The sequence below is a fragment of the Myotis davidii genome, unplaced genomic scaffold, assembly GCF_000327345.1.
Source record: "Myotis davidii unplaced genomic scaffold, ASM32734v1 scaffold964, whole genome shotgun sequence".
Lineage (NCBI taxonomy): Eukaryota > Metazoa > Chordata > Mammalia > Chiroptera > Vespertilionidae > Myotis > Myotis davidii.
This window is the reverse complement of record NW_006298351.1, coordinates 320,017-331,374: the sequence shown is the minus strand read 5'-3', so window position 1 is coordinate 331,374 and position 11,358 is coordinate 320,017. Positions and strand designations below refer to the sequence as shown.

General features: G+C 45.2%; 1 protein-coding gene across 2 annotated transcripts in view; it reads left to right on the top strand.

Annotated features, from left to right (window-relative positions):
* BRINP1 (bone morphogenetic protein/retinoic acid inducible neural-specific 1) overlaps window positions 1-11,358 on the top strand; it is a 143,123-nt gene that overhangs the window by 78,703 nt on the left and 53,062 nt on the right. For both annotated transcript variants that reach the window (XM_006773978.2, XM_006773979.2), the window contains exon 3: window positions 11,135-11,325. In XM_006773978.2, coding sequence (XP_006774041.1) covers window positions 11,135-11,325 — 191 coding nt within the window. The remainder of the gene's footprint in view (window positions 1-11,134; window positions 11,326-11,358) is intronic.

The following is an 11,358-nucleotide window of genomic DNA, read 5'->3' as shown; positions in this document are numbered from 1 at the left end:
AAGAATAGAATTTAAATTCAGACTCTGGGGGAAGCCATGGGGTAGACCGGGGGACTGACCTCTCAGTGTTTTGGACTATCATCCCACTAACCGGAGCTAAAAACAGAAACATAGGGACTCTCTCCCATAACTGTCATCTGTCACCTGGTGTGCCCATGTGAAACTAACAAACCTGTCAGTGGTTACAGTGACAAGCTCCGGCTGAAACATTTCCAGTTCACCTGGGCGCACAGAAGACAGTGACTAATGTTCCATACACGGTCTCTTTTCTGAAACCCGTTGTTTCTCCAACTCAATACAGCAGCAGCAACATTTCCAGCCACCCTTTCCAGTTCACCTGGGCGCACAGAAGACAGTAACTAATGTTCCATACACAGTCTCTTTTCTGAAACCCGTTGTTTCTCCAAGTCAGTCAATACAGCAGCAGCAACATTTCCAGCCACCCTGTGGGCTCTGAATTCCCCCTAATAAGCATCTCCACCGATCAGTTACTCGATCTCCACTTCCATATCTTCAGACAGGGGTCTCCCTACTTCCCAGGGCAAGATGTCAAACTTGCGGCCCGTGGGCCCCAGGCCTCATTTATTTAGCCTTTGAGTTTGACATGCTTGTCCTAGGGCCCTCTTCTGATTCGTTCTTGCAGTCAGAAAGACTTGATTTATTGAGTGGGGCTTTGCTTTTCTGTTGGTGTCTCCCAGACCTCCTAATTCTGGCTGTGATGCCATGTTTTCATGGCCTCACAATGTGCATTGGGTTGTAATGGAAAGTTGGTGCTATCTTTCTTCTTCTTGTGGTGTTTGGGCGAAGACCTTTGAAAGTGCCTTCGGCGCCCCAGATGTTATTTTTTCATCATTGCATACATTAAACCAATTACCTTGTTTAATCATCAAATCATAAATTCCCCTTGAAACAGGTTTATTTCCATACTCAGGTGTTGTGATCTTGGCATTTTTTTCGATCAGTTCCTTCTAATTTATATTTTAAAGGGTGACTTTATTTAGGCTCAAAGGTGCTCCAAGCAGGCAGTGTGGGAAAATATCCTTGTTTGCTAATTTACTTTGGTCCAGTAGTTTTCAAATATTTTTAAGACAAGGAAGCCTTTTTTGTTAAAAACAAAAGAAACAAAAAAAAACCCCACAGAATTTACTGATCTACTTTTTGAATAATTCAATCTATAAATCTTTGATCTGGCATATCCTTGGTATTCCCTTAAAACACATTATTTCACTGACTAGGTCAATGGGATAAATTAGGGGCAGCAAACTGTTCCTGTAAAGGGCCAGAGAGTAAATATTTTAGACTCCGTGGGTCCAGTGGTCTTCGTTGCAAGGATCCTTTTCTGCCATTATAGTGTGTAAGCATCCATGGGCAATACGTAAACAAATGCAGTGACTGTGTCTCAATAAAAATGTATCTACACAACAGAGAGTGGGACAAACCTGGTCCGTGGGCTATAGTTTGCCGACCCCTGAGTTTAATCATTTTTGAGGATTTTGATGCATTTAGGTAATGAATGGCTTCATATCCCAACTTTTTGACATAAGATGAGAAGGCCAGTGCATGCGTTGAAGAAAAAGATATATCTTCACTAGTTTAGAGCAGGAACAGGGGAGCTTGTTTAACTATCAAATCATAAATTCCGGAGGGAAACCAAAGAAGAGCCTAAGTAGGACTGTGGGTGTGGGGAGACTCCAAGATGGCAGCACACCCAGTGGAGTATTTCTTGCTGGGGAAGAAGCTGCTCATTTTTTCTCCTAAGAGATGCACTGTAGGGTGGGAAGCGAGCAGAGGTCTGTGTGGCCATGAGCTCGGTTTTATTTATTTATTTTTTATCTTTCAAACATTTTTTATTGATTTCAGAGAGGAAGGAAGAGGGAGACAGAGAGAGAGAAACATCCATGCTGAGAGAGAATCATGGATCGGCTGCCTCCTGCAAGCCCCCCACTGGGGATTGAGCCCACAACCCAGGCATGTGCCCTTGACCGGAAGCGACCCTGGGACCTTTCAGTTCGCAGGCCGACGCTCTATCCCAGTGATGGCGAACCTATGACAGGCGAACTCATTTTTTTGGTTGATTTTTCTTTGTTAAATGGCATTTAAATATATAAAATAGATATCAAAAATATAAGTTTTTGTTTTACTATGGTTGCAAATATCAAAAAATTTCTGTATGTGACATGGCACCAGAGTTAAGTTAGGGTTTTTCAAAATGCTGACACTCCGAGCTCAAAAGGTTCGCCATCATTGACTGCTCTATCCTCTGAGCCAAACCGGGTAGGGCATGAGCTTGGTTTTAAACCAGCTCTGCCCCTCACAGCTGTGTGTCCCTGGAAAGTCATTTCCCCTCTCAAGGTCTCTGTGTTTCCATCTGAAGATGGAAGGCAGCACGAAGACCTTCTCCGTGGTCCCTTGGAGCTCTCAGAGTTTGTGATCTGAAAGAGAGAATTCGCATAATTGCAGTGTTTAATGGGATTTATGATAATTGGAAAATAATTGCTGCTCCAAACTTTTATTAATCTATATTTAGTTATGAGTCATGCTTTCACAATAGATGCTTTGGAAATAAGCAGAGAGACAGATCGAGTAAACAGAATTTTAAATATTTTATTTATATGCAGTTTGTGTAATCCCTGGAGCCCATAGGCATATTAAGATTATTTAAAAGATCCATTACAAGTTATGTGTTATGCTACAAACTCCCATTTTAGAATGCCTTGCCAAGGGGAAATGGTGAACATTTATTGAGTAGCTACTACTGCCGGGTTAATTGCATTCATTATGCTCACTCCTTCCAGCAACCCTGCCAGGTAAGAGGGGATTCCTGTTGCCCAGATAGGAAACTCAGAGACGCTGGGCAGTGTGCAAGGGGTCACTCGGCTCCTGAGTGGCTTTCTGCTGGGATTCAGTCAGGCCTTTCTGACTTTAGGCTTAGCTCCTCCCATAGTGCCAGGTCGCTGGGAAAGGACCTACTGTGTGTCTCCTTTTCAGATGCTCAGTGAACGAGCATTTGCTTTTCTTCGATATCATGTAGATCACCTTCTCCTGCAGAGCACAGGAGGGGCTCCTGGCAAGGTGGATTGGGAGAGCTAACACTGCCTTCTAGGGATGGTGACGTGTGTCTCCAGTGACCAGAGGAGGAGGAGGGAGCAGGAGGAAGCAGGGATCCTTGAATCTGAGTTTCTGTCCCATCTTTGGCGTGCGTTTGCCATGTGGCCTTCTTGGGCCTGGCCTCAGTTTCCTCCACTTCCGATGGGGACAGTAGTACCTTCACCCCCATCTTCCAGGTTGTCAGGAAGATGGTGTATGTGATGACAGAACTCTGTAAAGGACCGAGTACTGCAGACCCCACAAAATCGAGGTGAGGGGATAGCACAGTGGATGGGGATGGAGAACACTGGATCTGAGACCAGGAACCCAGAGCCCAGTCCCTCTTACCCCTCATGGTGCTGTGTCCTTGGGCAAGTCCCTTTCTCTCTGGGCCTCAGTTTCCTCATTTGTGAAATGGCTGCAATCTCCTTGGTTGATGACTCCGAAGCTCTTCCATCTGGCTGGATTCTGTATGTGGGGCAGGGAGGCAGCTCAGCTGACTGGGGGCCTCTCAGGACACTCCAGCCCCTCCAGGAAAAGCAAGCAAGCTGCTTTCCTGGATGAATCCCCATGACCCCTATGGTGGCTCCTGTCCTCAGTAATGGTGCTTCATGGAGAATCCCCTTTGCTCTTCTGAAAATGGCCCATTTGTAGGAGAGTTGTGTAGTTCCAAGTGTGCTTGTTGAGTTTCTACTGTTCCCTCTCAAGTTTCTGCTCAATGAGAAGCAGGGAGCTCACTCGTTCCAGGCGCTTCCCTTGGATGAGCTTCCCCCACTTCTCGGACCTTTATTCTCCCAGCGCCTTCAGAGTGGCTGCTGGGGTTAGTGTGGCTCAAAGTGCTGTTACTGAAGTGAGCACACTTTAGGCAATGGGAAGGCTTATATGCATATTGTAAGCAAGGGTTGTTAAGCCAATGTTTTGTAATTAACAGAAAACTATTCATATGCATGTCTCCTCATCCCTCTGGGGCCAACATGTCCCAGAGATCCACCTGGTTCCCACTTGCGTTCTGAGGCATGGAGCAGGCAGGAGATGTGTCCCAGGCAGGTAGCATGTTTCGGACTCTCTACTTGTTAAGATGCATCATTTCCACTTCACATGTGCCCTTGGGTTCACCTTTCCCCAAGTCTCTCTCTCTCTCTCTCTCTCTCTCTCTCTCTCTCTCTCTCTCTCTCTCTCTCTTTCTCTCTCTCTCTCTCTCTTTCCTGCCCTTGCTCATCTCTGGGGATAATTTGCTGTTCACAATAACTGCAGTGGTCATAGGTCCTCACCCCCAGCACTCCTTGTTCAGAGGCTTGTTTTTATTCTACTTCCAAATGATTTGTTAACACAACCAATGGGATAAGCCGCCAGGAGTAAACAATGCAAACATCCTATAACCGTAATCAGTCATGCTTTCAATAAACATTTATGGGGACCACAGTGTCTATGAACTGCTCTAAAATGTACCCTTGTATTAAATCAGACCACTAGAGAGCTACATATTTAGACTGTAATACATTTGACTCTCATGGAATTGCTCTACTGTATGGTTGCTTTCGCATATGCGTAAGGCTATAGTGAGCCCATCTAATAAACAATGGGGTGTTGTTGAAGACACCCCTACCGGCATCCACTACATCCACTTCTTCATTTGAAATTATGGAAGACTGTTGTGTCCTAACGTAATATCCAGAACATCAGTGTTTCTACAGCTACTTTGAGCAACTGCTCAGTCATCTTCTAGACCAGCGGTCGCCAACCTGTGGTCCGCAGCCCACTGGTGGTCCATGAGGTCCAAAAGGTTGGCGACCGCTGGTTTAAGGAAACCTTGACTGGGTGGCTCTTTTGGATGGAATTCTCTTTTCCCTTTGGCTGCAGGGAAGCTCGGAGACACTTGTAGTCCATTTTGATCAAGTGTACAGACCTCCATAGACTGAATTTTGCATGTTCATCTTAACCCAAAATTTATTTCATTTTTCTCTTTATTTTTTTTCATTTTTCTGTACTTTGAGTCTATATGGAATGTGTTTTTGGAAATCACCTCCAATTATTTCCATTATGAGATCAGATTTAATTAAAAATCAAACTGCAAAACATGCTCTGTCAAGAAGAGGAGAGCTGCCCCTCACTTCTTCCCTCATCGTTAGTAGCCTCAGTTGTGGAGGAAACTGGAAGAAACACATTCTCCAGCTCTCACCCTGGGGGTGCTCAAGGCACCCAAAAGTAGAAATTGTCACCCCCCATTTTCAGGAGGAAACACAAAAGGAAAATCTAAGCAATAAAAGCATTATTATACATGTGCCCTACGCAAATAATAAAACAATACCAATAGCAGTTTACAATTGTGTGTACCCTGTTGCAATTTACCAAGAAGTTTTCCAACCATTATTTTATTTAACTCAGCACACTGCATGGAGATGCACGTTGTTGGTCTTCATGGCTTTTAGGAGGAAACAGGCTGGGAGGGAGCTTATAAACTATTGGTGCTTTCCTTCAATTCAGACTCAGTACTTGTACCGTACATCACAAGGTTCAAACCCCAGAAGGTCTGCCTATTGGTGACATTTAAAAGATCACGGTTGTTTCCCCTTCTCCCATCCCACCATCCATCTACTGTCACCCAACTTCCCATTGTAGCCTCTCCTTTAAGCATAGCAACAACTAGAATATTGATAATGCCTTTAATGCTAGAGATGTTATTGAGGCCTTATTATGTTCTAGGTACTGACTGTGTTTCATGAATGAATACAATTCTAAACCCATCCCTCTAGGGTAGACATGTGTCCCCTGGATCGCATCCACATTTCACAGACTGTAAGCAAACTTGTCCTCTCCCTCAGCGCTCGCCAACTGGTGGTCCCTGAGGTCCGAAAGGTTGGCGACCGCTGCTCTATCTCACAGCTAATCGGTGGCAGAGTCGGGTTTTAACCCAAGATTTCTCCCTCCAGAGCCCAAGCTGAGAGATATAGAGCTGAAGACCACCTAATACATCAGCTTATTTCTCTAGGCCACAGAGCCAGTTCCCAGTTCTCCTGTCTCTTACCATCTTTTCTCCTTCAGTGCCACCTCATGCTCAGTGTGTCATTGAATGGGTGTGTGTGTGCATGTGTGTGTGTGTGTGGGGGGGGTGCACACGTGCACACACACAGGAGAACAGAGCGTTAGTAAAGAGGATGAGTGAGCTTTCCTACCCAGGCGATGCTAAGCATTGGGCTGACCATCTTCTCTCCAGCCTTATCTGAAGTCCTGCCACCCGACCCCAGTCTCCATCCATCCTCTGCCTCTGTCATCAGGAGCCTCTGGCTTCCACTCCCTCACTGGGATGGGCCTTGCTGCAGCTACCCCCTGCCCCCCAGCCAGGATCCCTTTTTAATCTCCATCTAATTGGTATGCCTGTCCTGCTGGGAGGACTAATTGGGCATATTCCACGGATCCTGTGCCTTTGTGAGTGCTCCTTCCCCTCCAAGGGGAATCGACTTGCGCTGTGGGCTCAGAATGAAGGATACGTGTTCCGTTGTGCTCAGTTCCCCGAGAACTTACATGGCATTGTTCCTGGGCCAGCAGAGCAGTTAGGCAAGATGACTAGCAAGGCTTTCTCACTCTCTTTTATTTATTTATTTATTGTGTGTGTGTGTGTTTTAAGGTGGAACGTTGCAATGGAAAGGGCACTGTAGTTGGAGTGCTGAGCTAAGGTCTGATGTCAGCCCTGCCAGTCATTGTTGTGTGATCTTGGGCAAATAACTTCATGTCTTTGAAATTCAGTTCCCCCATTTGGGGGTTGAGTGAGTTAAATTTGATGACTTCTACGAAAGGCGTCAGTGATGCTTTTAGAACAGGGGTCATACTCCCTCTGGGCCAAATCCGGCCTGCCATCTGCTTGGTAAATAAAGTTTTATTGGAGCACAGCCATGCTCACTTATGTATGTGTTGTTTATGGTAGCAAAACTAAAATATTTACTATAATGGCCCTTTACAGAAAACAAGATTGCCTGCTCCTCTTTTCAAACATAAGTGTGATTGGCCCATTGTTCAGAACTTTCTATTGACTTTCTATATTACTTAGAATTTAAAAATGTTTATCAAATCTAACTTATCTTTTTGAGATCTTTTAATTCCATATTTTGAGAGGTTTTTTTTTTCTATAACTGTTTCTTTCATCTTATCTTAACTTATCTTTCTAGATCACTCTTCTGCCGAGTAACTCCATGGTGTCTTCATTTACACCAAGTCTCTCCTGAAATGTCATCAAACCAGGAAGGCTTTTCCAACCATCTATATAAAACCACACCTTCACCCACCCCTGGACATCCTAATCTTCTTCCTCTGATTTTTGTCTTCATATCATGTACGTCCCTCTGACACATTACACATTTGTCTCTTTGTTAGCTGTCCACCCTCACCTGTATGCATGATCCTTGATAGCAGGACTTTAATTTGTGTACTGCTCTATCCTCTGATCTGAGAAAATAGTAGGTACTCAGATTTTGAAAACCTAAATCCATCGTTTCAACTCTAGTATTGTTTAATTTTACTTCTGAATGGCTCTGGTCCCATAAAGCCCTTCACCTGTGTGCATTTTGGTGGAGAGTACACAGTAGTAGAATCCTGTGACTACCAGTTTTTGCTCCAACATCCCTATGATGTCACATGAATTTATTCTCTGAAAGGTGTTAGTCTGTATTGTTGGCCAATAAGAACAGTTTACAGACAGAAGTCTAATAACAAAGTTCGGCACACAAGGCACTTTGTCATGTGGTCCCTGACAACTTGTCTGTCTCTACCTCTTATCATTTTATACATCCATGTATACACACACACACATGAATGCTGTACACACATGCACCCCTCTCTCTCCAACTGCCTTACCTCTCCCATTCTCCTCCATTTTTGCACATAGATCTCATTCTTCCCAAACCATTCTTTCACTATCCTTGCCCAAACCCTGCATGCCCTTTAAGATTCAACTTGTACAGAGAATTCTTTGACAGGTCTGCTTCCACCCCAGCCCCTCCTCCCGACTGGGTCAGGGACCCTCCCGTCCGATCACTGTGTGACTATAACGACCATTGCGAGTAGCACAGTGCTGTTACGTGGCTCTCCTAGTCATCCCCTTTTTCCAGGAAGGTGGGTTCCTTAGGCTCGGAGCTCCATTGGTGATGTTGAGCATGGAGAGCCTGGCACAGAGCCAGCACTTCATAACAACCCACCCAGTGGCAGGGCCCCTCCCAAGAGCCTGGCCCTGCTCAGCAGGCCCCCACTCTGCCCCCACCCGCCTTAGGCCTGGCATCACCTGCCAGGACGGAGTGGGAACGCAGCCTCAGCTTCCTTCTTAGTTTTCAAGGAAGCAACACAGAGGGCAGGCCCTGGGGTGTAGCTGTGCATATTGGGAAGACGATGCAGGCTGTTAAAAAAAGCCGAACGGGATTGAGTCGTGGGCTTGTGCTTTGGTGGTGGGTGGCAGATTCCTTTGGGCCAGTCCTGCTTCTGCTGTAGTTTTCATATCTACCTTACAGTGTCTACATTGAAAGGGTGATTTATGAATCAGGATACTGGGTTTCTACTTTCAGCTCTTCCACTAACTGGTAGAGTCTGTGACTTTTGTCATGTTGCATAACCTCTCTGTGTGTTAGTTTTGAGGAATGTAGACATAGTCACATAAAAAAAAAGTAACCCAGGGTCATGTTATAAATAAAAGTGATATATATGTGATATAGTATTATAATGATAATATATAACATAAAACTATATATTCAGCTAGTATATGTCTATGTAATAGTTTCTAAACATATATGTAATTCCATAGCTAATGTATATAATTTAATATAATTTAATAAATTTCAGGGATAATCTGATGAGGAAAGAATATTTTCTTCAGAAATATCTGATGATTCTCATTGCTTTCTATTTTCACTCCTACCCAAGGATATGTTTCTTTTTTCAAAAAAATCAGAATTATAGAGAGAGAAGTGGCCGTATTGTGTAACCTAATCGTGAAAGTAACATTCACTCTCCTTCCTATTCTGTTCTTTGGAAGAAAGTTGCTGGGTCCACTTGTGCCCACACTCATTGGGAAGAGATTGCGTGGAGTGTGAACACCAGGGGCCTAGGGTCATTGGGATTCACGTCCAAGCCACCTACCACACCTATTGAATTCCTCCCCACTAGCTCTCACATCCCCATATCTTGTCACCCCACTTGTCCCATCTTGTCAACATCTTCACCCCTTCTTCCTGCATCTCCTGTCTTGTTCCGCCCTTCCCATATGCATTATGTATCCCCCTCACACTCACTGTGCCCCTGCCCTTTCCTCCACATGCATAGCTGTGTGTGTTTCTTTGTGTCAACAGCATTTCTGTTTGTCTCAGTCCCGTGGGAACTTCAAAACAATAGTTTAGGTGTGACCTCCTCTCTGGAGCACCCCCAGGAGACCTGAGACATCTGGGTTCCTTCTTCTGAATTCTGTAGTCCTTGATTTGCAATAAATAGGAAATTTCTCTTCCCTGCCAGACTGTGAGCTTCTTCAGGCCATGGGACCGTGACGTGCCCATCCACCTTTTGTAGACATGATCCTTTGTGCCCTGCAAGGGTTCGTTGAGGGCAGCGGATTGACATAATAAGTACCCATGTCTATGATACTGAGCTCACTTCATTTAGAATTTGAACTATGCTATGAATTGTGGACAGAGATTCCTTAAGCAGACATAGACTGTAGTTCTGAGGCTTGGAAACTTATTCCGATGTGAAAGCTTTCTTCAGACCCAGTCTCCTCTGCGTCAGGGTTCTGACACCACCACTGAATTACCTGGGCAGGTCCGGCAGAATTCCCACACTCTTCTGCCTCTTCTTGCTCTGTGCCTCGTCCTTCATTTGTCTCTCCCATCCTGTGGCAGGAGAGAGAGACCTTTTCATTAAACTCCGGTTCCCATCGTTTATCTATGCTGACCTTACACTCCTCTTGGCTGGTCTGTTTTTCTCAAGGGACCTAGAGCTTGTAACTCAGGCAGGTTGGAGAGCTGATTATTCCTGGGTAACTTCGTCTTTGGTAAGAACCGAGGTCATTACTAAAGTAAAGGGCACCTGAACCAAGGCCCCTTAAGTTCCTACTGGGATTCAGTGTGCATGCTCCTTGTCCATCATCCGGGAACCTTTAATGATTTAGGTGTCTGGAATTTGTGAGGGAATAATGCTATGAAGCAATGTTTCACACTGAATTAGTGCCTGGCAGTTTCCAGAGGCATTTTCACACCCTATGCTTCATGGAACCTGTGCTTCACAGGAGAGAGATACTCTTAGTTGGATTTTATAGATGAGAAAGGTAGGTCCAGAGAAGGGACATGCTCTGTTCAAGGTCGCATCAGTTTGCAAGAGGTGGAGTGAGAGCCTGCTGAGTTGGACTCCCACGTTCAGTGTTCTCTGGTCTTGATCCATCTTATCATTAGTGAAGGGAAAGATCGAACCCCGCCCTCCAGCCCCCAGGCTTCAGAACCCAGCTTAATTTCTTCCAGATTATAGTTGCTCAATGAATTCATGTTAAATTTTTTTAATTAAACTGAGCTCTGGGCTTACTTGATTTTGTAATTGTCTTAGAATAGGTCTCAGTTTGCTTGGTGCCGTAGATCTTGTCCATTGTTACATAGCCTGCCTCCCCCTGTCCCGCCCTTCTTTCCTTTCATCCATTCATTTGTTGGTTTATTCATCCAGTTAGCATTCTCATGAGTCCTACCATGTAACATGCACCATGTACCTAGAACTACCCCATTTCTGTGGTATCATTCACAGTCTAGTGAGAAAGGTGGAGAAGCATGGAGACAACAAGTGATACGTTTATATCCCTGCTGCTCTGTGTCTCCCTGGTTCTCCAAAGTCTCCCAGGGATCAGAAGTGTGTTCAATAAATATTTGTTGGCTGAAGAGGATTGAGAGCTCTTGCTCTAAGTATCACTTGACAAATATGAAGAACAATTATAGTCACTCTCTCCCATAAGAGGGGTGTCGGGATAGTGGGTAGACTTTGGCTTGGGGTAGAGGTGGCAAGTTGCAGAGTCTCACTTATCTCTCCTGCCCAGGGAGTTTGCCCGTTGGAAGGTGAGGAACACAGCCATCGAGAGGAGAGACCTGGTCCGTCACCCAGTGCCGCTCATGCCGGAGTTTCAAAGGAGCATCCGCCTGCTGGGCAGGAGACCGACCACTCAGCAGTTCATCGACACCATCATCAAAAAGTACGGCACCCACCTCCTCATCTCTGCCACCTTGGGAGGTAGGTCAGCACACGGGGCCAGAGCCTCATCAT